Source organism: Triturus cristatus, chromosome 8, assembly GCF_964204655.1.
Source record: "Triturus cristatus chromosome 8, aTriCri1.1, whole genome shotgun sequence".
NCBI lineage: Eukaryota > Metazoa > Chordata > Amphibia > Caudata > Salamandridae > Triturus > Triturus cristatus.
In genome coordinates this window covers 1,478,746,722-1,478,771,160 of record NC_140591.1, presented here as the reverse complement: position 1 = coordinate 1,478,771,160, position 24,439 = coordinate 1,478,746,722, and the positions used below count along the sequence as shown (strand labels likewise).

General features: G+C 45.7%; 1 protein-coding gene across 2 annotated transcripts in view; it reads right to left on the bottom strand.

Annotated features, from left to right (window-relative positions):
* The window catches only part of PLEKHB1 (pleckstrin homology domain containing B1), a 334,766-nt gene extending 312,036 nt beyond the window's left edge, over window positions 1-22,730 (bottom strand). The window contains exons 1-2 of one of the 2 annotated variants that reach the window (XM_085623318.1): window positions 22,667-22,730; window positions 6,745-6,819 (exon numbers count right to left, since the gene is read on the bottom strand). In XM_085623318.1, coding sequence (XP_085479444.1) covers window positions 6,745-6,781 — 37 coding nt within the window. In that variant the 5' untranslated portion in view covers window positions 6,782-6,819; window positions 22,667-22,730. The remainder of the gene's footprint in view (window positions 1-6,744; window positions 6,820-22,666) is intronic. The other variant, XM_085623319.1, reaches the window with a different exon arrangement.
* Between the last annotated feature and the right edge of the window lie 1,709 nt (window positions 22,731-24,439).

Genomic DNA, 24,439 nt, shown 5'->3' with positions numbered 1-24,439 from the left:
ACAGTCATCAGACTAGATCAGGAGAATGTTTTTCTTAGCAGTACCTATGTGCGTCGGTAGGTGGCGTCGGTCGACTACGCGCCTGTCGTCGGCATCGTGGTTGCCAGGATGACGTTGCGTTGTCTACAAAGATACCGCCCCTGCGCGCTTACGTCAGTTCTTTCTTTTTCTGTGCCAGCCAGCGCAGATCCGGAGAGAGTGTGCCCCTTAGTCACTTTTTGACTAACCCTTTTTCGACTTTTGTCGATATCTTTTGACTCCTCTCACAAGTTGATGTCGGTCACCGATCCGCACCTTGTGTGCCTCTGGTGCCTAGAGTGTGACCACAACGTCGTACTCAGTCTGCCAGGCCCTCAACCCGAAGTCTTTGTGGGAGCAGTCCCGATAGCTTTTGGAGGCCCGGCAGTCCGCTCTGTGCCGTTCGAGGTCCAATCATGATTCAAATAATACTACTCCTTATGTACAACGGTACACCACGTATTCACACATAACTTGGTTGGTGGCTTGAACATCAAATCGGATGATATTTGAGAAAGGTGGGCATGGGAGAGCAAACCTGTAACAGATCCTGGCCAAGCTGATCGCCAACAGACTACAGCCGCTTTTGCCACTAATTGCAGGCCCGACCAATCTGGGTTTATTCCGGGCAGGTCAACAGCCCACAATCTGCGCACTCTTTGCCACAATCCACCAAATTGACACTCAACTACCGGCAATCGCAGTGTTTCTGGAAGCAACTAAAGCATTTAGTTCTCTGGAGCGGCATTTCTTGTTTACCATCCTACCTAGGCTAGGCTTCAGTCCTAATTTTATTAAAGTAATCAGTTTGCTATACACCAAACCTACAGCCCGGCTCAAAGCGAATGGTTTACTTTTGGAACCTTTTCCTATCACCCGCGGTACCAGACAGGGATGTCCACGGTCACTGCTGATTTTAGCGGTAGCAATGGAGCCATTAGCTGCTAGAATTCGCCAGCAGAACTTCACTCGAGGTCTAGTTTTCACTGATAGAAACCTTATCATCTCAATGTACGCTGATGACATTACCCTATACATTCGTAAACCAGGCGACAATTTAAACCCAGTACTAAGAGAAGTCCTCCGCTATAGAGGAATGTCCGGCATAAAAATCAATTGCTCAAAATCCTCTATTCTACCTCTTACAGATATCCACTTGATACCACATTGGAATTTCCGCTGACATGGGCGGAAGATGCCGTTACATAACTTGGTGTGAGGCTAAGCAAAGATCTACAAGACATTTGGCGCTTGAATTTTGGCAAATTACTAGACTAGCTGGAGGGCAAGTCGAAATTTTGGAACGCTATGCCTTTGACACTGGCTGGTAGGATTGTCATAGCGAAAAATATAGTTCTCCCTAAATTACTGTACCGGTTTGTTAATATACCGATACCCTTAACTCAGGCCTTTTTAAAATCTCTGCGATCCATCATGATTGCCCTGATCTGGGCCAGTGGCCAGCCCTGGGAGAGCTGGGAATTGCTGACACGTCCACTATCGAAGGGAGGCATGGGAGCTCCTGACTTTGAACTCTATAGATTATGGGCGCATGCACAATTTCTTAATTTTTGGGTACATCCCATTCCGTTTCAGCCGCATGTGGCCACTGGAAAGGACATAGCTGACCCAACCTCCCTACACGCGACAGTTTATTAACCCTATCGTAGAAGTGCTAATGAAATAAACACAGTCGAAACCCTACGTTGGGCTTGAGAAGGTCTGAAGAAGCAGACAGGGACCCCACTGCTCTACGCACCCTCCACACCGCTGGCGCTCCACCCACACTTCCCCATCCTACATGACAAGGGCTCAATCACAGGTGCCCGCAATATAGGCTTCTCTACATTAGGCGACCTATATCCACAAGGCACATTTTTGGAATCGCCAACATGTCAGGGCTACACAAAGGTACCAATCCTGGACATACTCCTACATTATCGATTCCGGCCCACCTGCAAAACAATACACCTCACTTTTCCAACCTCTCCAGCTAATATGAAACTACTAGAACACTTATTAACCATATCGACCTCTCGTAAACTGATAACCAGGCTATATACTCTCACACAAACAAATACTCCATGGGTTGCCCCGAGGGCTCTGGAGCAGTGGAGGAATGACTTGGAAGATCTGCCTACGGATGAACAATGGGTGTTCTGTTGTTCACAACTAAGATATTTATCCCCTAACTACTGGCTGAGACTTATACATTTTAAATTTCTACACCGGTACTAGCGCACCCCCTTACAGTTATATAAACTGAAGCTGCGACCGGATCTGCGTTGCTGGAAGTGCAAACGTGAAGCCGCCACCTTTTTACACATTGCGTAGGATTGCCCAGGTATATCCAGATTCTGTGAGGAGGTATATGACACCATACAGGCCGTCATCGGACTGTCGCTGGCATGTTCCCCATTGGTTGCATTTCTGGGCTACGTGGAGGAGATCCCACCCGAGTCACGCCGTCTGACAGCTAAGATGCTGTTGCTCGCAAAGCGTTGACTAGTTCTGCATTGGGGAGCCCCCCAGGAACCTCCGAGTCTCTGAGTGGATCCGAGACATAGTTTATTGCCAAGAGCAGTTGGCAGCATTTTGAGATCTCATACCAACAGCATCTCGCCCGAAAGATATTTGGGAACCCTTCATGATTTGGCTCAGAGAAAGTGATGTGTTCCTCCCTGACGACTCTAGACCAGATGCAGCTGTAACTCCGCCGAAAACACCCCAATAGTTGCATTAATGCCTAACATTCTGCGCAACCTACCCTCCTAGATAGGATGACCCACCCCCTGTATTGTGCGTCTTGATCGTGTGCTGACAATCCCTCTTTCCATGACTCAGATGCCCTAGTGCCCCTAGACCTTCTCTGATCACATGTATCGTCATAAAGTCTACATAACCATTATTTTGTTGATTGCTCGAATGTATATGGAATTGCATTTTATCCTTGCAGTATGTCCCTGTGTAATGTAATTGAACTTTACAACTTACCGTTGCTATACTTCATATGTAAGATGTCCAATTTGCAATCTGTCGTGCAATGCGTGTACATGGATTGGTTCTGCTATATCAACTAAGACCTTTTCAGGGTGTATTGAATAGAATGCTTTTCCTTCTAATGAAAAATTATGTGTAGCTCAATGTCTAAGAGTTTGAAGAACGCACCCTTCCTATAAGACCTAAGGGTTGTACAAGAGTGTTGATTGCTATCAAAAGCCTTTTTTTAGCCTGTTACATCAGCTACAATTGCTAGATGGCAGAGCATGGAGACTAATGTGTTTGGTGCTCATTCTGTTAGAGGCGCAATGGCGTCTAAGTCATGTATGTTGTGTTCCCATATTCAAGATATAATGAAGTCGGCTTATTGGTCTTCTGAATCTACTTTTAAACAGTTTTATGATAAACCTGTGGGCGATATTACTTCTGTGGTTTTTGATAAGCGTTATACTAGCAATAATCCGAGCCTTCGGTCCCGTCATAGAATAACAAATTTGCTAGCATTAGCACCAAGAATTTTCAACTCGATTTAGGGCATGAATCTTGGCACAAATGCTAGCAAATTTTCAATTTTCATGACTGCTTGGGCCATTGTATGGTATAGTGCTCCCCAGAGCTGCTGCCTGGGCAGTTAGTAGAACCAAAGGTATTCTGATTGGGAATGATGTGTCTGCCAATAAGTTTCGTTTTGCAGTTGGGTCGGGAGTGTTCTGTGCACACCGGTGACTTTCCCTATGCATCGGGAGGTTGGGCATTTTGCTGGCTTTTGCCAGTAGTGTTGGTCCACCAAAGGCGCCGGTGCCACCAGGCAGTCATTGGGACCAAGAGTATCCTGGTTGGGAATGCTGTGTCTGCCAATGAGTATCACTTTGTTTAACAAACAGTTGGCTTAGGTGTGCTGTGTGCACATTGGTGGCTTTACCCGTGTATTGGGAGGTTGGGCATCTTTCTGCCTTTTGCCAGGAGAATGTTGGTCCAACAAATGTTCCAGTGCCGCCTGGAGCCGATGTGATGGACACTAGTGTGACGAGGTATTTATTTCAAAGAAGGGAGAAGGTGCTGGAATTACTATGCGGTGGTGTCCATGAGGAACCAGTTTAAGGATGCAACAGGCACAGTGGTGTTTACTACTGGGACACAGTCCAAATGCCTGACTTCTGCTGGGAGTGCATTGGTTTTGTTGCTACTAAGATGCACTCTGGGTGAATTAGCTGCATTTAGGTCAGGAGGGAGTGCACACCCGCCAGTAACCTAAACGCACTGTGGCCAAAAATGCGGTAAAACCAAATATTATGGATAAGTTTAAGGCACATGGTGTTGAACTAATATTGGTCTAAACTGACTCTGATGTGGGTTACGGGTCCTGTCTTGGGGTGAAGGGGGGCTGGCTGGTAGCCTCTGGCATCTAGCCCTCCTGCGAGTTTGCTCATATCATAGTGTCTTCATTTCCTGGGAGGTCTGAGATATGTCTTTATTGTGGGTGGCTCTCCCTGGTAATTTGCCATCAGTCTGGTGATTTCCTGATATGCTACACTGTAAAGAAATAAGACAATGTGCATGGGGATTATATATTTTGACAACTGTTAGAATAGGATGTTACGCCAACCCGTTCAAGATGTTAAGACTTGCAATGTTGTCATGATGTCAAAGTCTCCAAAATGTGTTATCAGTTATCACGTATATATGGTTCTAATGTTTACCATGTCTTATTCCTCACATTGTCAAGTGTGTACCCAAGGTATTGGGAGCAAGTAAAACTGTCAATTATTTCACACGTTACTTCAGAGACTTAAGACTGGTGTAATAAAATAAGGTGTTCATGTCTTCTTATGTGTGCATAACATATCTGAGTGTACTATTAAAAATCCATTGTATGAAGTAAATGAAGTTGGTAGAGGCACAATATGAGAAAACTGATCAAGTCAAAGGTGACCTAATAAAAGGCAAAACACCCCATAAATCTAACCTCTAACATCATAAATGTACTTTTACAATGAAAAACATCTGGCTTTGTGACTGGCTGATATTCACAATAGGTAACTTAACAATCATAAATCCATTTACCCCTGAATACTACTAATGTACATTAGAATATTATTAAGCAGGAACAAATCTCACAGGAGATGTAGAGAGTGAACGGTTCAATGTGTGGTTTGCCTTGAAAGATTGGGTAACCCACAAATGTGTCAGCTTGTTAACATTCAAAAACCTCCCCCTGATTTTTCACCATGCTGGAAATACTCAGATATTTAAACCAGTCAAGGCTGGTGTAAATCCTTTTCTGAACATTAAGGTGAAAATCTCCACAAGTACTAATGGAGGGGAAAAAAGAAAATGAAAAACCTTTACAACTGTATAATGGCACTGCTTTTCAAACACACAAGAAGGTCAGGAATATGCCAAAGATTTGTGAATTTCAAAAAACGTAAAAGTGTTTTCAAATCGGAAAGGGTATTTCCAAACCTATTTTTACCTTTTTGTTGTTGAATCAGGCATGCTATGTTTATATGGAGCTACAGATCTTCACTCTAGTCTCATGCTAATCTATGCTAAGGCCAATATTAGGAGTCTCCAAACTTTTCTGTAATAAGAGCAATTTATTGTCTATGAAAATTCTCCAGGGCTACTAATATTATTTGAGGCATAATAGACCACATCAGACAACATCACATTAGTGGCTATCTTATGCAGGGTTCCCAGCAGCGTTTACATCAGTTCATCAGGAACGGTTGCTAGCAGTAATGTGAAAATGCTTTGTCAATGTGGAATGCCTCTACATTGGTAACACATAACAGTCATAGGTGCAATGCCCTGCCACCTAGTTAATAATATTAGTAAAACATCTTCCCAACACCATTTGATTTTTCTCATTCAAATAGGAGCTTTAAATATATTTTGGAAATTCAACAATTTCTTCCACACATCAGCTTATGAGTTCTTTAAATGCACACATTTTGGTCTCAAATACAGGCTTTTAAATTTTGTCAAACATATATTAATTCAACCAAGCACATGCTTCCAATTTAGTTGACTGGGCTGCACACAGGAGAGCTACTTGCAGGTACCTGGAGAGCTACCAGTACCTCACAAGCTACTCTTTAGAGAAGCCTGCTCTATATGAAAGATTTACCTTATTACAGTTGTGTTACCTTTTCAAGAACTGCTTTTCAGTCCCATGCAATTGTGTTTGCAGCTCAAAACCTCGAAGTCTTACTCATCAGTTTAATGTTTCAATCTTTTTTACTATGTTGTTGTTAAAGCAAAAGTGTATTCAAACAATATCTTGTAGCTCTACACACAACAAAACATAATGCTCGCTCTGTCTCACCTGCACATAACTCTTCTGGGAGTCGAAAATACGTCATTAAACACCTACAACCAAGAGGTGCCTCCAACTGCACAGACTGCGAATAATGTAGGCAAGCTCAGAATCAAATTCAGATATGGGAACAAAAAGCGCTGCAAAGAGCCACATTCTTGGAAGGGTGCTATGAAAAAGCTAAAACATTGTCTAGTATATAGCACTCCAAAACCTGAAATGCCCCATGGAAACCACGAATAAATAAAATGTTTACTGTATGTGCTTAAACAAGTTGTCAAGAATAAAACACCTCTAGATTGAGGTGGCAGAGTTATTTTCGAGCCATGATTCCACCAAACACATCAATTTCTCCTAGAGCAAACATCTATTTGCAAAATCACATCTCCAAAGTCACCTCTACTTACTCTGTCTCCAGAGCCATCCACTCTTCAACAGGGCCATGTCCTCCCAGAGGCAATCCAAAATCCAAATCTATGAAGCTAGAAATGAAAACATCGGTGTTAATTCAAGAGGGGCTTTAAGCAAGAAATCATCACTAGCCCCTGGTCTGAGCTTCTCTTCTGTTTCCCTGCCCTGCTCTACCCAAGAATGTGCCTTTGTTTCTCGCAACCAGCCCCCACCTCTGCTGTTTGTGTATGTGAAAAAGGGGCATTGTGTAAGCCACCCAGCAGCCAAAGAAGGAATTTCTGTCAACGTGAAGCACAGTTAAGGCATTATCATGAAGTACCACAGCTGTTATCTATTACTCTAAGAGTGCACTGCAGTCTACAGCAGCAATAGGTATAGGTAAAAAAAGTTTTTTATTTCAAATCCTGTTTCATTCCTGCAGAGGGAGGGAGCTTTCACAGGGCTTCGCTGGGATAGGTTATGTGGCAAACTAGACTAAATCGCATCAGCTTGATATCAACAGTGAATGCTTCATTTGAGGAGGATGAGAGTCACTTTAGTTAACCATGACTGGTGAATTTCAGTGTTTTTCTGGTAATTTATGTTAAATTCAATCAAATACTTTCACCTAACTATAACATCACTTTAACCTTTGCTTTTTTAGTGAATTTTTAAGTTTATTTTCCCAATGAAAAGTAAGATATTATTTGAATACGGAGCTAACTATACCAACCCCCTGCCACGCACGGCCAAAGGCGGTGTGCAGCGTGGATTTGACCACGGGCCCAACACCCTTTGGCCGTTCATGGCGTAGTGTTGACAAACAATTCTCAGCACAGGCGGCTTGTTAGACCTGGCACCATTGGCGTGGGTCTTCCTTCCATTTTTCGCTTTTGTCTCCTCTGTTTTTGCTGGTATTAGACGTTCTAGGCGCTGTGCCACTGCCATCCAGTGCCACAGCGCGAATGCTCCCTATGGTAAATTGACTACATGAATTAGTATTCCCATAATTGGCTCATTTGATTTACCTGTTAGTCCCTAGTAGAGTGCACCGTGCGTGCCCAGGGCTGGTAGAGCAAATCCTGCTGGTGGGCCTGCAGCACTGATTGCGCCACCCCTAGAAGCAGCTTGAAAAGTGTGTATCAGACCTGCCATTGCAGGGTCTGCGTGCAGTCCAGAACTGCCATGTTGGCTGTGAAGTGAACCCACTTCCCAGTCCCTAAACCTTCCCTTGGCATCATTCGAGTCACCCCTATGGCAGGGTGCATTGTATGTGAAAGGTAGGGCATGTCTTGGTATGTGTAGCATGTCCTAATAGTGAATTACAGCCATTTTCGTTTTTCACTATTGCAAAGCTACCTGTTTTCCATAGGCCGGAATGGGCAGTTTGATTATTACACCTTATAATCATAACTGATTCAGGGAACATGGTAGAAATTCGAGTTTAGTATGCCTGAACTCAGAATGATAAAATACATATTTTAGTGAAGTTGGTTTTAACATTCTGTGTTTGAAAATACCACTTTTAGAAACTAGATATTTTCTTGCCTAAGCCTTCCAGTGTGCTCTGCTGTTATGTGTTGTGGCAGCCTGGTTTTGGAGGGACAGGGCAGGCTGAGTCAGACCTGGATTGATTAGAGAGATCTGCATTTGGAGTAGGGGAGAGGGGACCCTTTGATCTAAGCAGGGCTGTGCCTGGCAAGGTGAATGCTGGCTCCACCTCCCACTGTGCGTCTGATAGCAGACCCCCTCTTTCTGAAAGGAAGGATGCAGCCTTGTAAACAAAGTGCTCCAGGACTGAGCAGAACCGGTTTTGGCTGGGTTCAGTGACCTGTGACTGTTTAGAACAAAGACTTTTGGGGTATAAATATCTGTGCTGAAGCCCCTACAATTGGTATTACTTCTGGATGTCAAGACAAACCTCTGTCCGTGTAACCAAGGACTCTGCAGGAGTTGGACTTCCCCCTGTGCCAGTGTGCTGTTTCTGGGGTTGGCCTGCAGTAGTTACCAGTAGACTTGGAAGAAGAGGGGAAAGGACTTGGAGAGAACTTTCACAAATCTTGCTGAAGCAATCACCCAAGGGCTTGAATTGAGCTTGCCTTCTGTCAAAGTCTCAGGCACATTAGACTTCACCATCAGCCTTTTGAATCCTCCCAGCGAGGACTTCTATTTGGAGGTGAGGCGCCTGTTGAGGATTCCAGGGCCTCTAGTTCCACTGCAGAGAACGCAGGCTAAAATCACCGCTAACGCACGTTTGCGAGCCGCTGCCGCCGAAAGCGCCATTTTCGGAATCGCGCTGCCGCCGCCGAGTGCTCAAAACCTGAAATCATTGCACCGCACGTTTGCGGGCCGCTGCAGCGGAGAGCGCCATCGAGAATCATCGCGCTGCTGTCGCTGAGTGCTCGCAGCATCAAGATCATTGCATTGCATCAAGAGCGTCGCATTCCAGCAATCGGCGCATCACGACATCGCAGCGCGGACACACCGCGGCCGCCATTTTCATTGCATCATACCTAGACCATCGCTCCCGAGCGGAGCGTCCTTTCTTTGCATCACAACCTGCTCGCAGCACGCATTAGCAAGCCTTCGCATCGTCTCCTCCCGAGCGGCAAGGATTCATCATGTCAACGGCCTCGCGTGCAGAAGTTCAACACCTCGCCTTCCTTTGCATCAGCAGATCGACGCATCACCTCCTCCCTCGCAGCAAGGAATCGACGCATCACCAGCTTCGCGTGGAAAGACTCGACGCTACAGCTTCATTGCGACATTTTACTTATTTGCACTGCCAATCCAGGTACTTTGTGAGTAAAAGGGTCGCAGAGACCACTGCTTTGAAATGAACTCCTTTTTGCACATCTTGAACTATTTTTGCAGCAGTCTAAGAGTGTTTCCATTTCACAGTATTGTGTCTTTTTGTTGTTTTGGGTCTTGTGATAAGTCTATATAAAGATACTTTTTTTTTTTATATACCTACTTGTGTGGTGTCCCTTCGTAGTGTTCTTCACTGTGTTACTGTGTATGGTCAGAAATGCTTCACACACTGCCTCTGAGATAGGCCTGTCTGCTCGTGCTACGTTACCACAGGGTTGAGCAGGTTTTATCAAAGGGTGTAGCCCCCTTACTCTGACTTAGGAAAAAGGGTCCCTACTTGGACAGTGGCCAGCCATTGCCAACTAGAGACCCCCATTTCTAACACGGCTCATCCCTGCCGCGAAGGCCTTTGGCTGGGCACGGCGTGGGTTTTCCACATAACCAACTGGCCAATATGAGACCAAACTACCACATACACTCATGACCCCACCTTATTTAAAAAAAAGGGTTTTCCTATCCTATGGGACTATCACAGGAGCCAGTGCGGGCCCCAGTGCTCCCGAGAGACACTTGTGTGCCCCCGTGTCCTATAATGGGTTTCAACATTTCTCTTAATTTTGAAGCCAGACAAACAGAGCACAAGCTGACACTGGATACACAAGAGTCTCTCGCTCTCACAGAAGCATGACAGGCGACGGGAAAAAAGATCCTCTGTACCAACTAGATTATATGTAAGCCACTCATCTCTATGCTATTTCAATACATGCCTCTCCACTCTACGGTATGTCACTGCTTGGCACTTAACTGTATGCTACTCCACTCTACGCCACTCGACTTTACCACACTTCCCTGTATGCCACTTCACTATATGCTATTCGAGTGTACACCACTCCACTTTATGGCACTCGACTATACTCTATGCCACTCGACTAAATGTTATTCCACTCTATGCTATTCCACTGTATGCCACTCCAGTCTAGGATATTCCAGTCTACAGCAATCCTCGCTTCTCTACAACACACTACTCAATTTTACACAACACCACTGTCTGCCACTCCCCTCTACACTACAATATACCACTCCAATATATGTTATTTGACTGTATGCTACTCCACTCTACGGTATACCACTGTACAACACTTCACTCCACTCTATGCTATTTAACTGTAATCAACTCTTGTCTACGCTACTCCATGCTACGCTATTCTACTGTATGCACCTCCACTCTACGCCACTCCAATATACTATACACCACTGAACGCCATTCCACTATATGCCAGTTCACTCTACGTCACTCCATGCTATTGCAGTGTACACCAACCTACTCTATCCCCAAAAAACTGTGTCATGACACTCTACACCACTTCACTTTTTGCCACAACACTAACTAATGACCTACAAGGGAAGAGCAGGCACGAAGAATCATACTAGATTCTGAAAAGAGCCCTCACTCACCAATCTAGTTGGTGACATGCTTCATCATTGGGCCCCCACCAGAGAGGCCGAGTGCCTCTCTGGTGTGCTTCAACGCCAGAATTATTGCAGAGCGGGTTACTGGTGTGGACAGTGATAGTGATAGGGAAGTGGTATAAAAAATGTCTAGATTGTATCCAAAAAGAATTTATCAAATGGACAATATGACACGACTAAAAACAAAAGTAAAGGATGTTCAAGCTGGATAGATTGGCCAGCTACATCCAAGTGTATATGGTCAACATGTTTCTGCCTTCAAGTACTATTCGCAAGGCATTCATCAGGATCAGCGGAAACCACGGCGGTATGAGCACGCTAAGGCTCACCCTAACCTGTGGCTGTGAAAAAAATATGTGAAGAAAGGGGGTTTGTAACTTACAATTACTTGGACCCAGTCCTCAAATTTAAGAACGAACAAGGTAGCTATGAGGTGTAAGGATTAAAAACACCATGGGTCTCAGGACCGGACCCCAGGGCAACACCAGGTACCGAGCGGGTGCCTGGCATTGATGTACTGTATATGCCACCACCCCCCTCCTGATTTGTTCTGCTTTCTATCCATCAATTGTGTGTCTTTTGTTCTTCTTATATCACGGCACTGAGTGATGATGCCGCGGGCAGGACCACCTCTCCTTCAGAGATCCTAACCAGTATTTCCGACTTTTACTCCCAATTATATACTGCAGGTACGATTGCCTCTTGTGAGATTATGGACCAATACTTCGACTCTATCGAACTGCTGTGGCTTGGTAACAGTCACCGGGAGTATTGAGAGCAAGTAAAACTGTCAATTATTTCACCCGTTACTTCAGAGACTTAAGACTGGTGTAATAAAATAAGGTGTTCATGTCTTCTTATGTGTGCATAAAATATCTGAGTGTACTATTAAAAATCCATTGTATGAAGTAAATGAAGTTGGTAGAGGCACAATATGAGAAAACTGATCAAGTCAAAGGTGACCTAATAAAAGGCAAAACACCTCATAAATCTAACCTCTAACATCATAAATATATGAGGAAATTTCTACAGTTATTGCGGGACTTCCGGGTGACACGGCCCCCGGTTCCCATGGGCTCATCCCTGTATCTTATTAAAAAAACGCGCTCTTTCTAGTCCCACATCTGACCAAAATGTGTAATGACTCTCTTGAACAGGGTAGATTCCCCCCTTCCCTCCGCAAGGCTCTACTTACCGTTCTCTTGAAACCGGACATACCCCCGGAGAGCTGCGATTCGTACTGTCCATTATCACTGTAAATACTGACAACAAAATGTACGCTAAACTCCTGGCCAACCGTCCTCTCCTACTCATGTTGCTGATTACTCGCGCCCTGACCAGTCAGGTTTCATCCCAGGGTGTGCCACTTCGCACAATATGTGCACTATCTTCTTGGTCCTTCATCAAATCAACCCCGTTCTCCCGGTCGTGGCCGCCTTATTAGATGCGACAAAGGCCTTTGACATGCTAGAATAGCCCTTCCTCTTTTATCTACTCCCTCGATTAGGTTTCAGCCCAGATTTTGTGCGCAAGATTCAATTGCTGCATACCCTCCCCATGACGTCAATCAGGGTAAACGGGCAGGTCACTGATCCAATCACCATTTTGCGGGGCACCAGGCATGGTTGCCCCCTCTCCCCTATGCTCTTAGCCGTCGCTATGGAGCTCTTGGCAGCACAGCTGCGTCAGCATCATACGTACCAGGGTATCGGTTTCTCGGACCGAGCCCTTGTCATTTCCTTGTACGCTGACTTTTTGCGGGGAACCAGGCAGGGTTGCCCCCTTTCCCCTATGCTCTTAGCCGTCGCTATGGAGCTCTTGGCAGCACAGCTGCGTCAGCATCATACGTACCAGGGTATCGGTTTCTCGGACCGAGCCCTTGTCATTTCCTTGTACACGGACGATATCAAGATGTACATTCGCGAGCCTTGGGAGAATCTCGCACCCATGACCTAGGAGGTTGTCCGGTTTGGAGGCCTCTCCAGAGCCCAGGTCAACTGGAGTAAATCTGTCCTTTTTCCACTCACGGACGCGACCGAGCCCGTTACTCCAGATTATCCTTTCATTTGGGCGACTGGTCCGACCAGGTACTTGGGCATTTGGTTAAGTAGGGATGTGGACGAACTGTGGAGTTCCAATTTAGGTAAGACAATAGACTGGCTGGAAACCAGGATATGTGCGTGGCAAAGACTCCCCCTATCACTGGCTGGGCGCATCGCCATTGCTAAAATGGTTGTACTCCCTAAATTCCTCTATCTCTTCTTGAATATCCCCACTCACTTCACAATTTTTCCCAAAACTGAGATCTAACATCATCATGCTGCTTTGGGCCGAGTGCCAACCTAGAATCGCCTACGACATTTTAACATTACTCTTGGCTCGGGGTGGTATAGGGGGCTCGGGGTGGTATAGGGGCCCCAGATATCAAGCTCTATGTGCTCTGTGCCCAGGGCCAGGATTCTCCACTTCTGGATCCACCCAAAGCCTTTCAAGCCCCATGTGGAAGTCGAGGCGGACTTAGCTTCCCCATGGCCACTGCAGACTGCTCTGTTTTTACCACACAATGTACTGCACGGTGAGATTGACACGGTCGAGTGCTTGCGCTGGGCTTGGGATGGGTTACGTAAATACACTGGTGCTGGGGCGCTCTAAGCACCATCAATGCAACTTGCAAACAATCTGTCATTCCTCCCGTTGCAGACTGCGGGTATGTCCCGCCGAGCTGCTGACCTGGGCATCCACACTATGGCTGACATTTACCCCAAAAACAACATCTTCACTCTTCACGACAACGCTGCTACGCTCGGTAAGCTACTCTATTACCAGATCAGAGCCACCTGCAGAAGTGACAACTCAACTTTTTCACTCACTCCCCGGCCCAGCGCCGCGCTGGAGCTTATTCATTCCTCAACCTCCCAGCGGAAATTGGTCACAAGACTCTATGCTCTCACACTTGCTGATTCCCCATCAACACGGAACGTGCTCGCGGCACGTGGGGTGCGGACTTAGAGATTGACCTCTCCCCTGAAAACTGGCAGTACTGCTGCAACCAGATAAAGCGCCTCTGCCCCAACTATTGCCTGCAGCTTATCCATTTTAAATATTTACATAGACTCTACCGCACCAAGATATCACTACACAAGATGGGCCAGCTGGACAGCGACAGTTGTGCGCAGTGTTCGGCACCTGGCGTGGATTTTGCGCACCTGGCCTGGTTGTGTCCTGAGTTTCCTCCGTCCGGCTGGAGGTGTGCACCGCCATCATCGAAATTACATTGGAGGGCATTGTCCCTGATCCCTTGTTGCGCCTCTTGTGCTACGTAAAGCACGTATCAGATGTTAACCATAAATTGATTGCAATGCTCCTGGTGCTTGCTAAATGGCGGGTTGTCATTCACGGGGGCCGTAAACCGGCGCCACAGGTCAAAAGCTGGTTGGATGATGCATCCCATTGCCAGACACTCCTTGGCGAATTCTGGTATTTGATGCCTGCGGCTAGTAGACCTCCAGACATATGGGGTCCTCTTCTTGCCTACCTTCACCGACTGGCCGCCCCAGCTGACCTCACTACTGACTCCCCCACAACTGATGCTCAGGTGACCAGCGACGACCCCATAGACACAATTCTTACCACAGACTCCATCTTTCACGCCCCCTCCACTGTGTAAGAATCACCGGTCCTACGCAGATGTACTGTGCCATGTTTGCTTTTAACTACTGACTGCTCTGTACAGCCGATTATAACTGTAAGTGCAGCCATTGACATTCTAACTATCGGAATGATAACCTGCACCATGCCTTAACTTCTTTTTCAATAAAGGTTTTGAGAAAAAACAAGTGTGCATTAGAAGTAAACATATAAGTCTAATACGGATGCTCTTTTTATGTTCTAGAATCAGTTGCTTTGTTCTAAACCCAAGTTGCTTTTCCACGGATAATTATGTTCCTGATAAGAGGGTCAACATTACTGTATCATATTGCTGAATGCACATGCAGAACAATGCTATAGAGGCAATTCATGTTGAAGTATTGACATAATAATATTAGGAACATTGTAGATTAGTGGTTTAACAATTCTTGTTTCCTTAGCACTGAGAAAAACGCTACGTCTACCTTCCCCGAAAACAGAGCTTGGCTGGTCCAGGTGGTGGATCGTGGCAGTTTTTTCTTCTCTTCTCTCTCTCATCCCAGATCACCTTCCCTCCTGAAACATCTGCCAGGGCTCGTGTTCATTCAGTAGCGCTGAGAGTTGTTTTAGGTGGGTTGAGGAACTATCATCGCCCCGGCCGACGATCCTGCATTTCAGGTGAGTGGTTGGACTCTCACTTTACAGCTAGATGGATAAGTACGCTAATGAATAATGCAGGCATAGATTTCTCAAGATTTGGAGCCCATTCTTCTAGAGGAGCCATGTCTATAAAGGTCTTTTGGACAGGAGGTTCCCTAGCGGAAATTCTTAGGACAGCTGACAGGTAAAATTTTGCAAATGTGTTTGCATTTGACCAAAGACCAATAAAGCATGTTGGAAATATAGCTCTTCATGGCTTTAAACATGCATAATGGTAGCCTCTGGTCTTGTAATGAAATGACGATTCTCCAATTGTTATGCAGAGAGAATCTTGATTTCATTTAAGACAACGGAGGCTAACATTATCCCACCCCCTCACCCTTTAAGGGGAGAATATATTAAAATGAGAACGCAAACTTTATTAGATTCATATTTCTGAATTAATCTGTCTAAATGCCCTTTTCTTCATCCTTTTAACATTTGTTCATTGTAAGCTTATTTAATTTTCAGTCCATATTAACTTTACTTTGCAATTCCTTTCTTTTTTTCATATAATACCATGTAGGATTCAGGAAGTACACAAGATAGGTTGTAAAATTCCCTATACTTACAACCGGAAGTGGATATTCGAGTTCTTGTGTGTTGGCAGCTAGAAGAGGATGATAGGCCTGTGCACTGGATACTTATACTTCTTTTAGAACATTCTAAATGTTTATGATGCATTGATGTTCTTTACAGGGCTGCATGTTGGGGCAGCAAGAAAGTTAGCTTTAATGAAATTAAGATTCTCTCTGCATAGCAATTGGAGAATCATCATTCTCCAGGGCGGTACATACAAGTTAAAAGTGGGAGTGGGCCTCGTGGCCCCCTCCCCAATTCTCTTTAGGCCCTGGGAATCCCACCCCCCAGGGCTATACATGCATATTAAAATCATTGTAAGCCCAATACCCCAGGGCCATTTCTAAAAATATAAATAAAGTTATAGTTAAAGTTATCAGCCACCAGAACCCCATCCCCTGGGGCCACTTAATTAAACAAAGAGGGGCAGCACAGCCCCTGTCCCCGTGCCTCTTTATTTACTGGGGCTCTCCTCCCCCAGGGCTGTGTATTTTCTTTTAAAGGGCTCTCCCTGAGCCGTTAGCAGCCCAAGGGTCCTCTTACCCTGGGGCCACACATTCAAATAAATGGGAGGGGGGCCATATGGTCCCCCTCCCTGAGACTTGTTAGCCCTAGGGACCCCGTTCTCCCAGGGCCACCCCTTTGAATAAGGGGAGAGAGCATGTGTGGCCCCCTCTTCTGGATTCGGTGTAATGTTTGAGGGACGGGGGCACCCCACTCCCCAGGCTGATTTCAGCCCCAGTGGACCCCATCTTCTGGGGCCCAGTGACATTTTCAGGGTGGGGGACAGACGGTCCCACCTCCATAGGCCGATTTTGGTCCCAGTGAACCCCATCTCCCGGGGTCCAGTGATATTTTCAGGGTGCGGGACAGACGGTCCCCCTCCACAGGCCGATTATGGCACAGGGACTCCATTCCGTGGCCCGGTAACATTTTCAGGAGGGTGAGGGTGGGTGTCCAGTGACGTTATCAGGGAGAGGGGGGTCTGGTGATATTTTCAGGGGGTGAGGTGTTCAGTGACATTTTTGGAGTGGGGCACACACGTCCTCCACACCGAACCTATTTCGGCCCTGGGAACCCCGTGCCCCAGGACCCACAAACTTTAAGGTGGGTGCCCTGGTGCTCATCCAGAGTACCTTACATACCATGGGGTACTTTGGGCTTCTGTGCAGCGGGGATTCTGGGTATTTCCAGTGATGTCCAGGAGAAGTAATTCCTAGACAAGAGCAGCGGGTGGTCCCTGCATGTACCAGTTGTATTTCAGTGTGGAGAAGGAGCAGGCCTGAGGTGTGCCAATTGCGCTTCAAGAATTGATTGCGCTTCAAGAGTCTTAACATATTCTACACTGTTCCAGATGCAAACCAACAGGAGCTAAGGCAATGCCCTAATGTGTCTAATATACTTCATAGCAGTGGAGCTGACTTTACAGGGGCAGCAGGAATGAAGCCCCCTGGAAATTAAGTGATAGGTACATAGCCCTCCTGGAGATAAAGGCTAGCATTTCAGAAACTCATAGCTGGCTTCTCAAACACAACCTAGCTGCTCCAGGCCAGCAGACAGTCACCTCCCACATGCCTGCATGAGGTAAATGCACCTTCCATGTATTTTTTAACACCATTTGTGAATGGCAGGGCTATGGTCTATGTCTCCAGCCTGGATAAAGTGAGAGGGCAGGGGCTCACAAACAAAGGCATTCAAGCAATGTGTTATATGAAGAATCCTACCAGATGCCAAGAGGCTGTGATCGAAGGAAAGGTTCCTCGAACACGAGTGTAGAGCGATGTCTGTGTTGCCTGATTTGGCCCTTTTCTTTCACAACTGAGCTAATTTATTTCATTATGTGTAATAAATTCTATGTCAGGACCCAGAGGCGAGGATTAGGCTTGTCTCTCTTCACTTTTATTACAATTAGATTACTCCAGCAGCCATTTTTAAGCATGTAAAATTCATCAAAAAACTACATCCTCCATAAAAATTAGGGAATGACATCAACATAGTTCAGCCAATCACATAACAGTCCACTGTATAATGTCCCACGTCGCCCTTCTAGATCCCTCTTTCTTCGCTGGTCCAGCAGCAATCAGATAAGTGTGCTTTGTTTTTCTTTGATCTTATCTTGGTAATTGCGAGCGCCGCGGGAGCTTTCCGCTCCGCAGCCGCTCTTACTGCTGTGTAATTGCCTGTCATTATTTCCGCGGGAGTCCTCGCTCCTAAGTGGCTGATTTCAATTAAGGCTCATTGACACGAGGAGCGGTCTTCCGAACAGCAGGGGGCCCGCGTTACTGATTTAAGCATGCAGCGCATCCTCTACCCCCCGGCAGCCGGAACATGACAGTTTCGGTCATTGACACTGACGCATTTTTCGGGCTGCAGTTATCACACTCCGGGGAAGGTGCTGTAAGCGCCTGCGTCCCAAGATTTGAAAGTGACATTATCCACACGCAAGCTGATAGATTTCAGGATCAGCTAATTCTACACTCTTGTGGTGGTTCAATTACACGAGCCGGTGCCTGAAGAGAAAACACCCTACGGGGTAAGGTATTTACTATAAAAGGGATACCCCAGGCACTTTCTACCCCACAGAATCATAAAGGGGCGGTCCCTGCATCAATCTATATTTGTCTTTAAGACTTTAATCCCTCAATTTACGGTGGGAATTTTTGTCCCTCAACTGATTTGACCTCATGGAGTATGAGGAGAGTGGGGACAATATGGAAGAGGAGGAGGTTACCTACCTTCCTATAGATGACCAGTTTTGCGAGTTCATGGACACATCCATCCTCAGGGCTGTGACGCAGGTGCTGGCCCCCCTGGAGAAGAGACTGGCAGCACTCCAGGCGCAGTGCCAGCAACCCCTCAAAGTGAAGGAAGATTCTAATGGGCCCCTGCTCCCCCTACCTCCTGGGCAAGCGGCTACTCCACCTAGAGTCCATCCCCAGAGTGTGGAAAAACGCAAGAGCATGGAAAACCCTGGGGTTGATTTAGACGCTTTCAAAAGCCTTAAGACGGCCTTTCTAGATGCCCAACCCATCTTAGATACCCAGACACCAAGTCCTTTGGGGGGAGTTAAACTCTTGGCAGCTCTATCATCATTTCAAAATGGAGGGTATTTACCTCCTGCGAGACCTACTCCAAATCTCCGATTGGATGGTCCACCCGGATTTGAAGGACGCCTATTTGGCGGTGCCTATTTTTCCCCCGCACAGACGAATCCTACAGTTCTGCTGGGAGACCCAAGATTTCGAATTCACTGCCCTTCCGTTCGGTCTCTCCTCAGCGACTTGGTGTTTCACCAAGCTGATGAAGCCGGTAATCGAACATTTACGGGCCCGAAGGATAAGACTTATTGTTTACCTTGACGATATCTTGCTTATGGATCAATGCCCAGCTGGACTTTCCAAGCTTTTGCAGATGGCAATAGATTTGCTAGAATCCTTAGGGTTCGTAATAAACCCGCTCTGGACCCATCTCAGTCGAAGGAATTTTTCGGCTTCGTGGTGAACGCAACAGAGGCGAATCTCAGTCTACCAGCGAGGAAACTGTACAAAATTAGACACAAATTGCAAAGTACAATATCCAAATCCCACATGCCACTTTGGCAACTGGCGAGGATAGTGGGACTTCTGTCGTCCTCCATCCAAGTGATTTTCCCGGGTCCTCTCCCTTACAGGACCCTTCAACAATTGAAAATCGAACATCTTTAGAAAGGTCTGTCATTTTCATAGGTGATTCCTTTCTCGTCCGATTACATATCAGGAGGGAACTAATGCTACCTCTTTTCAAAACGTAATTGGAGCACTGCAGGGGGAAAAAGGTCAGCATTTGTGCACTCTTCTTCCTGAATATGTATTGTTAGAATGACAGTGACTATCCTAGTTTCCTCATGCACATTGGATCGTTCATTTTCTTGCCTGTGACACATCAAGTCCTCTCTGTGTTTAACCATGGAGCAAACTGGACTGAACTCTTGCCCTCCTACACGGACACGAACATGAGGCAAATGAGTTGGACCGTGAGGCAATTGCAGATAACTTTACTCAGCGGTCCAGAAGTCATCAAAATGCATTTTATGTGGAACTATAAAGACAGTGGTATATCTAGGAGAGAGCATACGTACAGCATTGAGAAGCCTGAATAACAAAATGCTAGTTTGAGATATGTTGTTGATTTCTGACAGATACTGATGAAAGATGGTTTGAGCTTCACAGCGATGTTTCCGAGCTATGACCGGCAGAGAGGAATTGCTCTTACATCATTTCAATAAGTAACTGATGCACTTCAAAGTAAGCAAGATCACCATTTATGCTCTCATCTTCCTAATCCAGTGGGTCCCAGCATGTGGTCCAGGGACCCCAGGGGGTCTGCGTATTCTCCACAGGGGGCATAATATCAAAAGTGCATATGAATAAAGAAACTAAATGAACAGCTGAAAAAACGTACTGTAAATGTGAAGGCATTTGAAATTGGAGGCTAAATATTTAATTAATATCCCCAGATTGATTTGTGGGAGCACCTAATGTTCATTAAACAGAATATAGTATGGACGATGAGGGGCCTCAATTGAATTTAGAAAAGCTCCAACCTTTGCATTATTTTTTTTAAAATGTATTTATATGTGTGTGCAAATTAAATAAAACGTGTCATCATTTGTGCATTTGTTTGATGAATGCGTTTTTCTGCAATGTTTGTGTTTTGTTTTGCTGTTCAAATCATTGACAATGCTCAGGCCGAGGTCCCCGGTTTCCAGTAATGACTCAGTGGGAGGGGTCCCTGGATACCAGTTATGATTCAGTGGGGGTCCCCAGAAGTCAAAAGGTTGAGACCCACTCTCCTAATATAAATATTGTTGCCCTCTTAAATGAACACAAAAAGTAGGCAATTATATTGTTTAATAAATCAACTGGAGATACATTTTTTTCAGCAGTTTCTCAGTTCAAATATATACTGCATTTAAATTAGCACTATGATTGTGTTTAAGAATATGTCCAACGTTGAAATTTGATTCAGGAAATTCTATCTGCATGTAAGTTGAGGATATCCATAAGAGAGATGTTAATGCCAGCTGCTTAAATATTCCATGGCATGTTTCTGAACAGTGTTGTAAGGACTTATTTTTTTGCCCTAAGGATTTAAATACTATTTTATTTACCACCTGCCCAGAGGCTTACTCAGTGCCATGTAACTACTCTTGGGACCACTTCTGGTAATGTAACAGAGGAAGGGCCCTTGCTTCATCGGGCATTTGGAGAATGCCTATGGGCAGTGTCAGCGAGTCAGGGGCCGTAGTGCATGGAGGGAAATGGGCGCTGTGGTTACTACTTGAATTATAAAATACAGCAATTATCAGGGTTCAGTGGGCCTCTGGGCCCCAGTGCCATTGCACCTGCTGCACCAGGCGCAGTTACGCTCCTGCCCAATGCCCACAGTGGTAGAAGGCTCACCCATGGTCGTGTTTAAAGCCCACAGAGCCTAGAAGATCACCTGTGACCATTCAAATCAGAAGTGATGCCCCCTCGCTATGTACACCACACTTCAGTGGGATCAGGTGCAGGCATTCAAACATACTTGCTTTAAGAACAGTGTTTTAAATGGAAATTTAGAAGTACTTTCTACTCACTGTCCAGGGCATGTTTGCTCCATGCACATTACACAGAGACAATCAGTCATACGTGTGTAAATCAGTGTATCGAAAATGTTGCATAAGCCACAGGACTAAAAGTGTAGGAGTCACATGTCATCCATACTGGTAGGCAGTAACGTTTAAGAGTGCTTGGTGTGGAGAAGCACAAACTAAGAGGCGAAAAAGAAACAGCATAGTTGGGAGTTTTCTTTCATAATAAGAATCGATTCCTAGCCAAATTAACCCTTTTTGCAACCTTAATCAATGTTCTAATAATGTATACTTTGCAGTGTGTGTGCAGTTCTAGGATGAAAGTTAATAGCTCACTTTTCTATATTAGGACTTTAAGTCATAAATTGCAAGAAACAAAAAAGATGTCTCTTTTGAAAACAGTAACCTGTTGATCTATTTACATCATCCGCACTCTGTAATCTACTTGGTACACGTTCTTAGCAGCAGGCATATTAACCCTCTGCACTAACTTCACCTAAGTCAAAACCTCAACTATACAAAATGCTGATCTCTCTCCAGGAAGATAATTAATCACACGAGTTATCTTGACATTTATGTGAGGCCTGGTAATTGCCGGGGAAAGAAACGCTGCAGCAGGTGCTTCAAAAGCATAATATACTTTCAAGCACGGCGCCCCCAGGAAGCCAGCTCCCGGTGCGGTGGCACCGGTCGCACCGCCCTAAAGCCGGCCCAGCGTGCTCACCTATTAAAGGTACTGTAACAGTGCTGAAAAGTGCACGTAACATTCCTTTCAAATTATAGTAGCGCTGATGCCGAGTTCCGGAGAGTTCCTGCCCATTAATGGCGCTACCTATTGTATTCCACTTGGGAGTCAGAGCAGGCCACGCACTGAGCCAAGGGTGGCTGGAAACAAATACTGGAAGTGCATTATGCTAACCGGTGCCAACCTTGGAACAAAGTTGCTACTGCGACCTAATACAGGATGCCAACCAGATTCCACAATAGTCACAGATACGCAATAGAATAACAGAAAAAAATATAATAAAGGGATAAAATTGCTGGCATCTCCCATTCAGCAAGGAGGGGCACAGGTATTTCTATCAAAAGTTAGAGCATGCGGATACTGAGAGCCCTGAAAGCGGGGGCACCTGAGCTCTCACCTCCCGGTGCTGCACACAGGGCGATCCCGGCTCACGCGCTCCCTATTCACACACTGTGACATCTGCCAGGCACTGACAAGCGCTCCGGGATGCAGCCTACTGCAGCGCCGCCAAGCAACATGGGAGTTGTAGTCCACTGGCCTACGAGTAGGAGCAGCTGGCAACGTACAGTAAAACTTCTCAGAACTACACTGCCCAGAGCGAGCTTGCGCTGTTCTAAGTAATCCCACGGTCAAGGCGCATGTTGTTCCTTTAAGTTACAACATACCTGGGGGGGAAAGTTCCGAGTATGGTAATTTGGCTTGTGGAGGCTACAATATTTTATGCCTTCGTTTTCTTCTGCAGGCGCCAGTGTGATTCTACCATGCGGTGACAGTCGTAGGGGTTCAATATATAACCTGTGTGTGTAAGTGAGGACGTGCAGGTAAAGCTGCTTAGTCTGAGTAAATCTCGGATTTATTGTTGTTCCATAAATAGACCGGCAGCGCTCCAGCTACCTTCAGTACCAAGCACACCGGCATCGTGGCAGCAGTGTGTAATTTGTAAACTAGAAGTGTTGAGGGCCAACGTTTTTCTTACGATGCCCACTGCTGGCGCTGGCAAATGCCACGGCTTTCTTGTGCTGATTCAGCCTGATGACTCTCATCCACTACCATCTTAATTTTATTTATAGCGAGGACATTACCCAGAGGTGTCACATGACTTTACAATAGAACTAGAAAATTACACAAGCGACAAAGGCTACACCAATGGTAAATTGGGGAGCATACAGTATTGAAGCAGAGGAGGGATCCATCCACTGGGCAAGTCAAGATGGAAGGTTGAGTCCCAGAGGGTGGTGAGGAGGCAAGCAATTAATTGAAATGTCTCTTGACAAAGGCCCTACAACCATGCACTCCCTGCTAGTTTATTTCACACTCATGGGTTCTTTTTCTGTCCTTCTTTCTACCATATTATTGTTTTTCTGTGTTTCTCTCCTTTTTAGGTCGCGCTTTAGCGGCAGCGCGCATGCGCTGCTCGCTCTGCAAGGCATGCAGTGTGGGGAGACAATCTGCCCTCACTCTCTGCCCATATTTTTCATTTTCTTCTGTCTTTGTCCTTCGTAATTTCTGTCTCCTGATTGATTATGAGGCTTGTTAGTCCCTCCTTATTATGGCCATGTCGTCGTTCGTACCCTCCCATCGCTATCGGCTTCTTTACTTTGAGTGTTACACTGTACGAAAGGTGTTATTTAAAGTACTATTTTCCCGCAATCCCCTGCCCCTGCTCGCACTCCTGCTGTCCGTGCCTTTTCGCCCCTAGGAAATCGTTGATAGTAAATCGGTTCTGGTTTTTTTATTGGGCCACAACGGAACCCATACTAAGACAGTTCAATCGATCAAGGTCCCTACAGGCAGTATCTGTGTTGCGTGTGTCCTATATGTGTCAGAGTATAAATTGCAAAATAACTGCCAGTTGGCTTCGGATTTTTACACAGCGCTCCAAACCAGTCATAGGTCTCCTAAGCGTATCCGTAGGCACAGCGGTTATTACTCAAGGAATTGTTATTTATTAACCGACCTCGGAAGGATGAAGGCTAAGTGAAGCTAGTCTGGGGCTCGAACCGACATCCAGGATACAAGCGATTCTCTGTGTACGCCTTATGCAAGCAAGCCAGCCCGACAATCAAAGAAAGCTCGCTTTGGGTGGACTAGTCAGTCTATAGGTCAGTACGTTAAGGGACTTTTTAACTGTGCTTAACAACCCATTCCACAAAGCTTTAAAGCTAAAACT